This window comes from Diplotaxodon limnothrissa, linkage group LG6 (genome assembly GCF_057381915.1).
Source record: "Diplotaxodon limnothrissa isolate DT_005_m linkage group LG6, D_limnothrissa_male_GT1.1, whole genome shotgun sequence".
Classification (NCBI taxonomy): Eukaryota; Metazoa; Chordata; class Actinopteri; order Cichliformes; family Cichlidae; genus Diplotaxodon; species Diplotaxodon limnothrissa.
This window is the reverse complement of record NC_140601.1, coordinates 4963115-4976140: the sequence shown is the minus strand read 5'-3', so window position 1 is coordinate 4976140 and position 13026 is coordinate 4963115. Positions and strand designations below refer to the sequence as shown.

The following is a 13026-nucleotide window of genomic DNA, read 5'->3' as shown; positions in this document are numbered from 1 at the left end:
CAGGTTCACTGCCATGATGCTGCCCTTGGTTAAAATAGCAGCTCAAGAAAATAGTTAACTAAAATGGTGGAGACTAGCCACTTGAAGGCAACCTACAGGGAGGAGGGACCAAGGGTGCCACCAATCACTCACCCGTGCAATCTTTCTGAAATCCTCACTGCCACTCTCACTGCAACTTAAATGGCCCGTTATACTTGTTTCCCGGTATGTACACTCCAATCCACAAAAGGGAATTCCACCACACGTGCCTAGCCCCCCTCCCCCTGCAAGCAGCTGTGTCTTCACTAAAGAAAATTAAAATAAACATGCATATCAAGCAATACAGAACACAAAATTCAGGAAATATTATATACAGGAATACAAACACACACACACACACCGTTTAAAATACAATTATTAGCAGTACAACTAAAAGCATGATTAAAATATAACAAACTGTTAACACTAAAGCACTATAGAACAAGGAACCAATCGATGCCAGTCAAACACAACAGCAACAAAGCAACAAAGGGTACAAGACAGCAGCGGTGTGTAGGCCTGTAACAAGAGAAAGAAACCAGTTATCCAGGGTCCACCCTACTTCTAAAAACAAAGAAAAGTACAAATGAAGTCACTTAAAAACAGCAAAAGTACGTAAGTGCAAATTGCATCAATAAATAATATGTACACTATAAAACTAAGAAAATTTTCTAATTGTTACTCGCTGCTCTCTATGGGCGTATTTGCTTGAACTAAAGCCACACTAATCGGGGGGAATAATTATTTTACTAAATCACAGCCTGTATAGTAACATTCTACATTTACCTTTGCTGTAAGCTAACATTACCATCACACCTCACTGAATTGAATAAAATTACTCAGCTGCCTTAATTCAAACTGACACTACTCTACATTTATAATAATAATAATAATCAGTTTGTGGTTCCAAGTTTCACAAGAAACAATTTTCTTGAATGTTTTGCAAAGTACTGGTTGTTAAAGTAAATCCCTTTTTTGCTGCTAGTGCTCTCTCAGAAATGCCCAGACTTGTCCCATTGTTGCTTATACTAGGAAATGTAAATGTGCTGCATTGGTATCGAAAAGATACTTGCAAAATGGATGGATGGATGGATGGATATTTTTTTTTCATATCACCAGGCACTAATTTAAATGCTAGGAAGTTCCTCTAGACATGCTTTGAATTACACCAGCCATTATTCAGTAAAAGGGGGTAACTGCATCTCTAATTATATATTAACAAAAGACATTCATGAAGACTCAAGAAGGAATGCAGCACACTAAATCCAGTGCCAAGACCATGACCGTGCTGGAAAAGATAAGCAACTTTAATGACTTGAGTTTTCATTCATTATATTTATATGATGTCAATTTACAACAGTCACTTCAAGGCACTTTTATATTGTAAAGACCCTAAGACAATAATAGAAGAAAAATAGAGTACTTAGAGGAAGATGTCCGTGAAGGTTATCAGTCATCCAGGTCATCGTAGTCAAAGGAGCTTGGAAAGAAAAGCGTCTGGACTTTTTTAAGTTGCTTGAAGACGTTTCACCTCTCATCCGAGAAGCTTCTTCAGTTCTATGGTCAAATGGTGGAGAGTCCCAGATTTAAGATCTGTGGAAGTAACCCACCATGAGGGACAATTGACCCAATAATGATCCTCTACCTAATCACATGAGCCAAGGTGTGAAAATGGGTGTAGGTCACAATCAGCCAAGGTTTCGGGTGAGCTCATTGTGAAACCTAGCCCCACCCTATCATGTGATTTCCTGAGGTCAGATGGCCCAGGATGTGAGTGGGCATTAAGGCGTCTGGGAAGGGATCTCAAAACTGGATTATAGATGGCAGACAATTAGTGTCGTAAACCACCGCCTGAGAGCAATGAGAGGCGAAACGTCTTCAAGCAACTTAAAGAAGTCCAGACGCTTTTCTTTCCAAGCTCCTTAGAGTACTTAGAGGAAGTAACAAGCAAGACAGTATTTTCCCCATAGTAGCTTCTTTTCATTGCCTTCGTGTTAAATCCAGAATCAAATTTCAACGTCCTTCTCCTTATGTAAGGTCTTGAATAATCAGGCCCCATTTTACCATCCATATTTTATCTGTGAAAAGTGCTTTATAAATAAATGTTACTTACTTAATTACTTTCTTAGCCTCTGGTTCCTGAGGTAAAAGTAGAATGTGGGGCAGAAAAAAAAGAGTTTTTCTTTTCTGCCGTCGCCTTATTTCCTCATAGAACATCTGATTGTTGGGGGTGGGATGGGAATCAAGAACCAGTTCCCAGGAGTTCAATTCCTTTGAACTGTTAGTCTGTGTGCCTGCTCATTGATTCCACTTGCACTTGTACTACAATCAGCTGATTTTGGCACATTCTTAAAGGTGGATATAGACATTACTTTTATTTTTAATTCACAAAAGGACAAAAATACAAGAGTAAGTGGAACCTCCATCCAGGACAAACACATTTTGCTGCCAACACAAATTCGGCTCTTTGCAAGTACCTGCACAGACAACATGCTAACACTAAGCTAGCTAAAAACCTAGATTGATGTTAAAGCTGAGTGAATCCCATCCCTGGTCCAGCAACTAGACCCTGAACTTCAACAGGTAACAAACAAATCAGTAAGAGAATCAATAAGTAATATCACTTATCCATACCAATAATAATGGTATTGGAATTGATAAATTCTTATTAATTCCCATCCACTATTAGAGGTTTCCCCTCTGTTATCGGAGGGTCCCAACCTTACAATAAAACGCACGTGGAGGACACTGTTGTGATTTGGCACTTTATAAATTAACCTGAATTGAACTGAATTGAAAAATGACTGTCTTTTAATAGCACAGGTATTAAGTGTAGGCCAGTTGGTTATTAAATAAAAAGAATCATCATAATTAGTTTAACACTGATTTTACAGGTGTAAAAGTGAGGCAATTATTTATTAGTTTAATTTACCACTTAATTGATTAGCAATAATTACTTACGTAATAGTTAGCTTAACTTAGCTTCTCTATTGGGTTTGGTGCTATTGAACAACCAAAATATTTTATCAGAATAATGTGGACTCTGGAAGGCTGCAATGGGCATTTTTTAAACTAGTTGTTGTAGCCCTCGTGAAATGTGGAGAAATATTGTGTATGCTGGATTCATATAATTTTTCAGTCATGTGATGTTGCGAAGTAGGGCAGACTATCACTTATTGGTTTCTGTGGTCAGATACCAATTTTGTGCTGGGAAACGCTCAGATCGTGGAGTGGCCTATCGTCTATAGCAATGATGGCTTCTGTAAACTCTCTGGCTACCATCGTGCTGAGGTCATGCAAAAGAGCAGCACCTGCAGGTACCACAACACACATGGATACCACCGCATGGATTATTGAGGACTGATTGTCTCAAGTAAATGTGTACTGTATCAATGCAAATACTTGGTTTTCCTCTGCAGCTTCATGTATGGAGAGCTGACAGACAAGGAAATGAGTGAGAAGGTTCGACAGACCTTTGAGAACTACGAGATGAACTCTTTTGAGATTCTGATGTACAAGAAAAACCGTGAGTATTTAATAGTACTGGATATGACCGTGTAAGCTGCATCCAAAAATGTTTGTATGAACTGCTTCCTCAAAAACCCAGATACCTAAGGATCTCAAGAAATCTAGAAATTGTATATATGCTAATCTGGGACACACCATGCTAAAAGCTCAAAGCCTTTTAATTACCTAGCCAGGGGTCAGCAACCTTTAACACCCAAAGAGCCATTTGGACCTGGTTTCCACGCAAAAGAAAACACTGGGAGCCGCAAATACTTTTTGACATCTAAAATGAAGATAACACTATATATTGTTTTTTTTACCTTTATGCTTTGTGTGAACAACTAAAGTAAGTAAAGTTTATTTATTAAGCGCTTTTCACAGACAGGCAGTCACAAAGCGCTGTACACAAATATTAAAATAAACAATACAATCAATAGACATTATACACAATGTAAAAGATCAAATGTAAATAATGTAAAGAATATAAAATACGTAGATCAACAAAAGGCTTGTTTGAACGGAATATTTTTTAACTGCTTTTTAAAAGAATCCACAGAGCAACTAAGTTGTGTTGCTTATGAAATCCATGAAGTGCTACAGAGAAAATGACATTTTATTCATGTAAATAACACATTTTGAACTCTTAAAGAAATATAACAAAAGGAAAGACACCCAGCTGAACTAAAATGATCCAGCAAACAAAAGCTGTTGTGAGCCGCCACCCTTATATCGCCTTTGGGCTTTTGGAGCCTTGACCTGACTTTTAAAAAATAATTTGAAAAAAAAGCACTATGCTGCAAAAAAAAATTCGATATTTGCAAAATTCTGCCTAAATATGTATTTTACCTGGTTAATGTGTGTGGCGGGGCGTGGTCTGCAGCGCCGCTGCAGGGGAGGCAGACGCACCTGAGCGGGACCCGCAATCACGCCTCGCTGCCTTAAAGTCTGTGCCCTCTCTGCTGTTGAAAAGCTACAGCTGGCTGTATGCGTCAGCAACCGTGTGTGAAAAGTGGTCAATAAAGAGATGCTGAAAAGCATGATCATGCAAACATCGTCAGGTCTGCCGTGATATGTTTACAATAAGACTTATGGTCCCGAACCTCTGCGCACAGCGTCTGCAAATCGGGGCTTTCATCTTTACGCAGGACTGTAAGCTGTCGTCTGTGAGGCGTGAGCGGTGTTTGTTTTTAACGTAGTTCACGGTGGAGAACAGCTGCCGACATAATGTGGATCCGAAGATCCACGATTGGCCTACCTGGGGTTGAAAGTCTCGATAAACGCACAGCGTTTCGGCGGGTACACCGGCTTCCGCGAGTGTGACGCTTATTTTGAGCGATGAAAAAATAATAAGATATAATTTTATTTTTATATTTCAAAATCACAATAATCTTCCAATTTAGAACTACAAGTTAAAAAAAGAACTAAACACAAATAAAATACACTTCAGCTAAATACTTCTAATTTATTTTCCCAAACCACCCGGAGCCGCAAAATAAAGACTAAAGAGCTGCGGGTTGCTGACCCCTGACCTAGCCTATTACATTTGCAAACAACTTTTGCCAGTAAAAAAAAAAAATGTATTTGATAAAGAATTCAGAAGGTGAAGGTTCCTTTATTTTTTATTTCTGTGTTTTTATATATTTTTATAAGCATAACACCACCTAAAGCAAACTTCACACATCATACAAAATAACTTAGTATTTAACAAGACTTTGGTTTTAAAATGGTATTGATTCTTCTAAGTTGTAAGATTATACTAAACAACTTTCCTTTTTGATAAAATTTATGGTTGGATCAGGTGACCCAGAACACTTGTTTAGGTATGCTGCAATAGGTCAAGGCTGCTGGAGGCTGCATATCAACAAAAAAACTGGGCTTTCTTGGCTCCCATGTTATCTTTTTCTCTGTTGGTGACAAGTTGTATAGTTAGGGGTTGTTTTGTGTAAAGGATCAGTGAAAAAAATATTGTTCTTTTTTTTCTGCCTGGATAGAAAGTTATCGGTGAAATTTAAATCTCTCTATTTGGGAGCAAATAACATAATTAGAATAGAAGATATCAAGCTAATGCCACTGAGCTATGTATAGCTGCAGATCGCATACGTTTACTTTTCAAATTCAAAGCTTGAAATTGGTCTTTCCATGGGATGCAGCATTTAACATTCCATTTTTAGGCACTTGCCATTATTGAATATTTCTTTGTTGTAACAGTGCTTCTTGGCAGTAGATTTTATACCATTGGAAAACACATTTCCTCTAAATGGTGTAACATTTATAAGGAAATTTAATTGGTTTGTTGAGCAGCAGAGTTGAGTATGTGGGTTGTATCAATGAAAACCTTGGCATATCATCTCTGCCAATGCCAAACAGGTTATTTTCCAATTGACTCCTTTTTGGTGGTTGGATGATTAGTCTAAAGAAACAAGACATATTAAGAGTTTAACAGTTTATTCATCCTCACTCATGCTCAGTGGCGGTCCTAGCCTGTTTGGCGCCCTGGGCGAGCACTAACCTCTGCCCCCCCCCCCACACACACACACACACACACACACACACACACACACACACACAAAACATGTTAAGGATTGTACCATTGTACCGAATTGGTGAATTGTACTGGATTGCACACACACACACACACACACACACACACACACACACACATATGAAGAGAGAGAGAGTATGCATAGTAGCATAGTATGCAAATGATTACCAAACAGCCATCATAATTTGTCATACAATGAGAACAGGACAAATCAACAACTGACACTGACTAATTAATATTAAAATCTGTAACATAATGTATTGTTTGGAGTTTAGTCTGTTACTGTTACTATTTTTACCATTTCTTCTTGGAACAACTGTAACCCATATAGTGTCCTTAGGGATTAATAAAGATTCTGATTGTTTCAGGATACATGACATAATCCAATGACACATCTGCTTACCTGTATCTTTTGCTCGTTTCTCCTCCTCTTCTTTTCTCTTTTTTCTAAACTGAGGACCTGATGGCTTTGAACTTTTCTTGTCCATCTCCCATTGGTTTTAATTTTGCACTCCAGTATGAACACCCATCCCCCAACCTGAGGATCACCACAACATAACCTTCACCTTAGTTCACTTTGTCTAGGGTTTATTTCTGGGATTCCAGGATTCAAATCATGAATACATAATGGATTTGGATTTACAACATTATGAATGAAATGTGCTCTATTTGGAAGCAGCGGGGCCCCGTCCCCTTTTGACGGGTTGTGTGTGAGACTTTAAATCATCAAACTATAAATTATAAATTGTTATTGATCCCTTTACCCCGAGTCCTAAAGTGTGTATTTATTTTCTTACTCTTCTTCTTCTTATTGTTTGTTTACTTGCACTGCTGTAACAGGAGCCTCGTCGTCTCGTCTCTCTATATACTGGACTGTATGTAGCGGAGATGACAATAAAGTTTACTTTGACTTCAGCAGCGAGCAGGCGCACCGAGGGCTCTCGCGCTCACTTTTCGCTTATAGAATTTCGAAAAAACATCGGTGCAAATTGTAAGTCTGTATCATGATGTCTGGTGTTTTCGTGTTTGTTGGTTTGTTTTTATTTTGTGTTATTTTGCGAGCTGGTTATTAGATGCTGCTCCAGCCAGCCGGAGAATACACCACCCCCCCGCCCTCTCCTCCCTGTGCCGCAAGCAGCAGGCGCACCTCGCAAATGGAGGGCGCCCTTACTCCCAGCAAATGGGCGATAGAAAACCGGTCGGTGCCTATGCCATTCCCAATATGCGCTGGCATGATGTCAGGGCAGCATGAGTACGAGCAATTTTTTTTTTCCTGATGCCTGTGATGCCGCCCCCCACCACGATGCCGCCCCGGGCAACCGCCTGTGTCGCCCGTATCAAAAACCACTACTGCTCATGCTGGCCAGCTTGCTGTGGGATGGCATCCCAGTGTATTGGCCAATCTGGCACAAGCAGCACACCCAAGGCAATCCCATAAGTGTTCAATAGCACTGAGATCTGGACTGCAGGTCCGTTTTTCCATCCTCTCCACTCCACTTCAGGGTTCAGTGCTAAGACCACTTCTCTTTACATTACACATGATTCCATTAGGCAGTATCATTAGAGAACATAGCATATGTTTTCATTGCTAGGTAGATGATACCCAGCTTTATCCATGAAGACAGACACCACACACACCAATTAGCTAGACTATAGGAATGTATTTAAAACATAAAGACCTGGATGACCTGGATTCAGATAAAACTGAGGTTATTGTGCTCTGCCCTAAAAAATTTGAAACATGGTTTCTAACCAGATACTTACTCTGAATGGCATTACCTTGGCCTCCAGTAACAGTGAAGAATCATTTTTAAATGAATCTTTTTTGACCACAGTATGTTCTTCAGTGTGCATACTGTATTAAACTGTTTTCTTTTGATTGCACAATATGTCTAAAATTAGAAATATTTTGTATGAGAAGACTACTTTATGCATTTATTTCTTCCAGGCTGGACAATAATTCATTATTGTCAGGTTGTCTTGAAAACTCCCCAAAAAGCCTTCAGTTGATCGAAAATGCTGCAGCAAAAGTAATAATATATAAATAAAACTGAATTGAAATGAATTCAACTGACCACTGTAGTAGGGACCATGCTTACAGTTGCTGTGTATCATGCACCAATCAGCTACCTAATTGTCAGCACCTAGTGTAACAGTATACAGTAGAATCAGCTGCTCGGCATTGGCAGAGAAGGTTTGGCAACTGTGCATTTTCCATTTTCATATGTGTTTTCCTTACAAATGTGGCACAATGTAGGGGGAAATAAACAGGCTTTCCAACAATATAAGAAGAAGGATGGTTACAACAAAGATAACTGACCAAACACCAGGGCTGGTCTAGCATACCAGGCATTTTCCCGGTGGGCCATCGCACTTTTGGGCCGATGTGCCAGCCTGAAGGGCTGCTGCGTAGCAACCGTACAAGCACTGATAGCAGCTCATTGGTTCATTTTCATTACTGACAGTGGATTTCCCAATTAAATCTCTCAATATGACCGGCGCCTCCCCTACCTTCGCTGTTGTCTCACGTTTCTTGTAGAAAAAGTTTAGTGTGGAAGAAGTGGCAAACAAAAAAAAAAAACAGGCCCCACAGTCACAGAAAGCTGCTGCTGCTAGCACCAAACCATCCTGTTCTATCCTGGTATTAATGTAATAGGGCTGCAGAAAAGCAGATGCCAATACAGATCACTGGTGCATCTCAGGTCCAACATAGAGACAGGCAACAGTCCACACCCTTACAAGATCTAACACTTATTTGTCTTTCCTCAACATTTTTCTTCTTTTTTGTGAGAATTCATTTATCATTTTTCTTTTTGTTTTGTTTTTTTGCCTGTTCTATCCAGCACTGTTTCAATCAGCATTATTGTCTGAAGGCCAAGAAAAAAGCCCATCAGATTGCTATAGTGGTCAATTTGACTGTCATAGTTTATTAGTTTATTAGTTATTTGAGATGTTCCGAGAGAGGTGGAGTCTAAGACCCCACTATACACATAGACAAACAGGCACACACTCAGATACAAACAAACATACATTCCCACCCCCATTTCACATATACTCAGCAGCTGGTGTCAGCACAGCCCCTCCCAAGAACCCTCAATGTCTACATGTATTTAAAATTGAGAGCACCAGCACCAGAGGTGAAGCAAAATAAATAGACCGTCTTTTGGACGCCCATCCCCAAGGCCCAATATGTATGCGTCATGAGAGTGGAAGTAATGTGAGCCTCTAAGTGGTGGAATAAAATTGAGGCACAGGTGGCCTGGAGAGGAAAAAGGACATATGCCTCCCCTGCACCTCAGTGACGCACCTGTACCTCAAGGCCCTGCATGTGTGGTGGTGTGAAGGAGCGGGAGGAGAGATGCAATTGCGGATGGGGCGGAAAGGATTGGCAGTGGGGGCAAAGTACCCTATTCTTGGAGCCAGCTCCCCTGCTGACCCCCATGGGCATCCCTGTTCCCCGAAATCTACCAAGGGCAGGGGGCCTGGACCAATCCAGACCAGGGCCCACAGCAGCAGCACCACCAAGCCCCATAGAGCACAGGGCGGCCCACCTGTCCCCACCGCAGAGGACAAACAATGCCCACTCTACATTCAGTCAACTCTCAGACTACATAAGACAATAGACACCAAGGTTAGGTTTATCCGCCACCTCTGCTAGATCCCTCCCACTTATAGAAGCAGCTTCTGCTTCAATCAATCAATCGATCAATTAAAACAGAATATTATGGATTTCAAAATCTTATTTGGTTTTCATATGTACCTATTTTCAATGATATCAACTTTAATAGCAGGAAATTAACTCTATACATATTCTTTTTTTCTATTGCCAAATTTTTCAAGTAACTTATATTTGACAACAACATAAAAAAACCCCATGAAATTCTGTTTTTGGTGCTACCCCCCAATATTTGTATGTACCCCTATGAAAAAATTCTGGAGGCACCCCTGCTAGTACCAACTGTGGAGAAGTGAAGAAGAGATGGAGAAAGTGAAATTAATGTGGTAAGAAAATAGATGGAGAAACATAATTATGAAGGGAGAGTATCACAGATTACCAACTTGTTTCAATCAATCAAACAAGATGAAATATATACATATATACATTACATATATTGCCGTCTGAACTAGAAATGCCAGGGCTTTTTTTTTGTCCCATTTCAGCTCTGCCAAACACAAATTTCCTTACATTTTATATATTTATTATGGGGGTCTTGAGGCAATTGTTGTGATTTTGCGGTATATGAATGAATAAACTTTAATATCTATACACAAACTCTTGTAGTAAAATGACAATTGGAGAATTTCTATGTGGATGATGAGTAAATTTAAACTAGTGATTAGCAAATAATATGAAAATCTGCAGTATTAGTATTTGATAATGAAAAGAAATTTCTATTCTACTTATCCACTGAAAAATTCACTTGTCCCTAACAGGTAAACAAGCTTCAGTATTAAGCCCTGTAGTGTTCTGTTAGTATTATTGTAACCTAACAGCAATTTGGAGTCTTCCACTGGACTGTAAGTTAGGGCAGGCTGGGGAGCAGTTAAATAATGTAGTGATATCCAGATGCTGTAACAAATTATATTGTATAGACAAAAAGGATTAGCAGACCTTTGTATGCATATGACGTGGTAGTAAATACATTACATTGCAAGTGACTAGCAGGTGTATATACAGCTTTAGGCATAAAGTTGTTGATTTACCGATATAGCAGTGGGTTACGGTGCATGTGATCACTCACTGAACTTCAGAGAGTGTGAACAAAAAACATTTAGGTTGTAGACCGCGTACACACAATATTATCAGATGGTGTCGATATCAGAATTATATTGTTTAAAAGAACCTTTTTGTACAATAAATTTTTTAATTGGATATTTAAAATGGAGTGGTCCCACCGATGGTTACTTGAATTTTTGACACCATCATGTCAACATGCCAATGCCCAGAGGAAATGTAGTACTACAGTGAAACAGTACAAATCACAAATAAATTGTTGTCTACTTGTTATTCTTTATTAAATTTTATTTTAATTTTGCATTATTATATTTTCCTTGTTGACAGATTGTTGTTGTGAGAAACAGTGCTTTACTTCCTGTTCTGTTCCGCAGGGATGCCAGTTTGGTTTTTCATGAAGATTGCCCCAATCAGAAATGAGCAGGACAAAGTTGTCCTGTTTCTCTGCACTTTCAGTGACATCACTGCCTTCAAGCAACCGATTGAGGATGAATCTTCTAAAGGTGGGTTGGTTCCAAAGTGTGGGTAATCTTGACAGAGATAAAAGACAAACATAGAAAAGGCTGAAGGAACAGAATAGGAGCACACAGCTGGATTAACCTAAGGATATAAAAAACAGAAACTCAAAACTATAGACTTGAAATAACAATATCAAAGGAAATTTTACCAGGTGTAGGGAAAAAATAAACATAGATATATAAACATTAGGAAATGGCTGACAGCTCAATTCCAACAATACATAATCCTCTTTCAAATAAATAAAACTCTAGAAAGAACCAAAAACCCCAAAACTCATAACATAGACAGCCCCAACAGCAAGTGTGCCAGAAGTGTAAAAGGGTCAAAAAGCTATTATCCTATAAGGATCACCTTAGCCTTCATTCGCATCCACTCAAAGTCATCCACTGAGCATAAATATTTACTATATTGAAGAAGAAAGATGTGTAAAAGTATTGTGAGCTTACTTGGGAAAAGTGACGAGACAGAAATCTCAAATATGAACAGGAATTCATAAATACTGATGTATCACCCTGTTTCAGAAAATCATTTCTTCTGTTGACATTTGGGCATTTATTGAAGAGGAACAATGCACAGAACTCTATAAGCCTCAGCCTTAGGTAAGGTAAATAAATAAAAAAAATGGCAGTGGTGCCACTATCGAAACTTTGGGGCATTACTGGAGATTGACAATTCATCTCTTCTTCCACAACATCGCAGGATAAAATACTGTCCTTACTCAAGAGTACACTTTAGCTAACTTTCAGAAGAGTTGATTCTGTTAATCTGGACATAGTATTTTCAGTGTTTCCTTACTTATCCAAGCAACTTCTTCAGTTTTAGCTGAATGCAAGTTTCCCCAACCTTATAGAGAGTACATTTGTATGATTACTGAAACTAGCACCACTGACGAACGATGGGCTGTGAGGTCAGTTTCTTGATTATTAATATGCACATTGTCATGATTATTAATCAACAACCACTGATCATGACATGCCGTGAGTACCATTCACAGAGAGTTGGGGAATGGCTGCAATCTCAGCATTGCAATATAGTAAAAGATGTAACGTCCTCAATTCAGAGATAGTCTTTCCCCACTTCACGTAAATGGCCTCCTTGACTCCTTGCTCAAATTACTGTTCCTCTCTGTCCAGGATGCGTGTATCCTCATCTTGGAGTATACATGCATATATATAAAATTCACCTCTCCCCCCTGTGGATGGTCTTTATCCTTCAAGCTCAGGTCCTCTGCAAGAGGCCTGGGAGCTTTAGGGTGCTGCACAGTGTCTTTGCTGTTCTTAGGACTGCGCTCTTCTGGACAGATCTCGGATGTTGTTCCTGGGATCTGCTGGAGCCACTCACCTAACATGGGAGTCACTGCACCGAGTGCTCCGATTATCACTGGGACCACTGTTACCTTCACCCTCCATATCTTCTCAAGCTCTTCTCTGAGTCATTGGAACTTCTCCAACTTCCTTTTTCCTGATGTTGCTGTCATTCGGTTTCGCTACATCTATCACAGGGGTCGGCGTGCGGCTCTTTAGTCGTTATAGTGCGGCTCCTCGTGGTTTGGGAAAATAAATTAGAAGTATTCAGCTGAAGTGTATTTTATTTATGTTAGTTCTTTTTTACCTTGTAGTTCTAAATTGGAAGATTATTGTGATATTGAAATATAAAAATAAAATTATATTTTATTATTTTTTCATCACTCAAAATAAGCGTCACA

At 39.3% G+C, this 13026-nt stretch overlaps 1 protein-coding gene across 3 annotated transcripts in view; it reads left to right on the top strand.

Moving 5' to 3' along the window:
• The window catches only part of LOC146629980 (voltage-gated delayed rectifier potassium channel KCNH1-like), a 107345-nt gene that overhangs the window by 627 nt on the left and 93692 nt on the right, over window positions 1-13026 (top strand). Inside the window, exons 2-4 of one of the 3 annotated variants that reach the window (XM_085355520.1) lie at window positions 3212-3335; window positions 3438-3544; window positions 11177-11305. In XM_085355520.1, the coding sequence (XP_085211646.1) occupies window positions 3212-3335; window positions 3438-3544; window positions 11177-11305 (360 nt within the window). Of the gene's footprint in view, window positions 1-3175; window positions 3336-3437; window positions 3545-11176; window positions 11306-13026 lie in introns of all 3 variants that reach the window. The other 2 variants (XM_085355519.1, XM_085355518.1) reach the window with 2 other exon arrangements.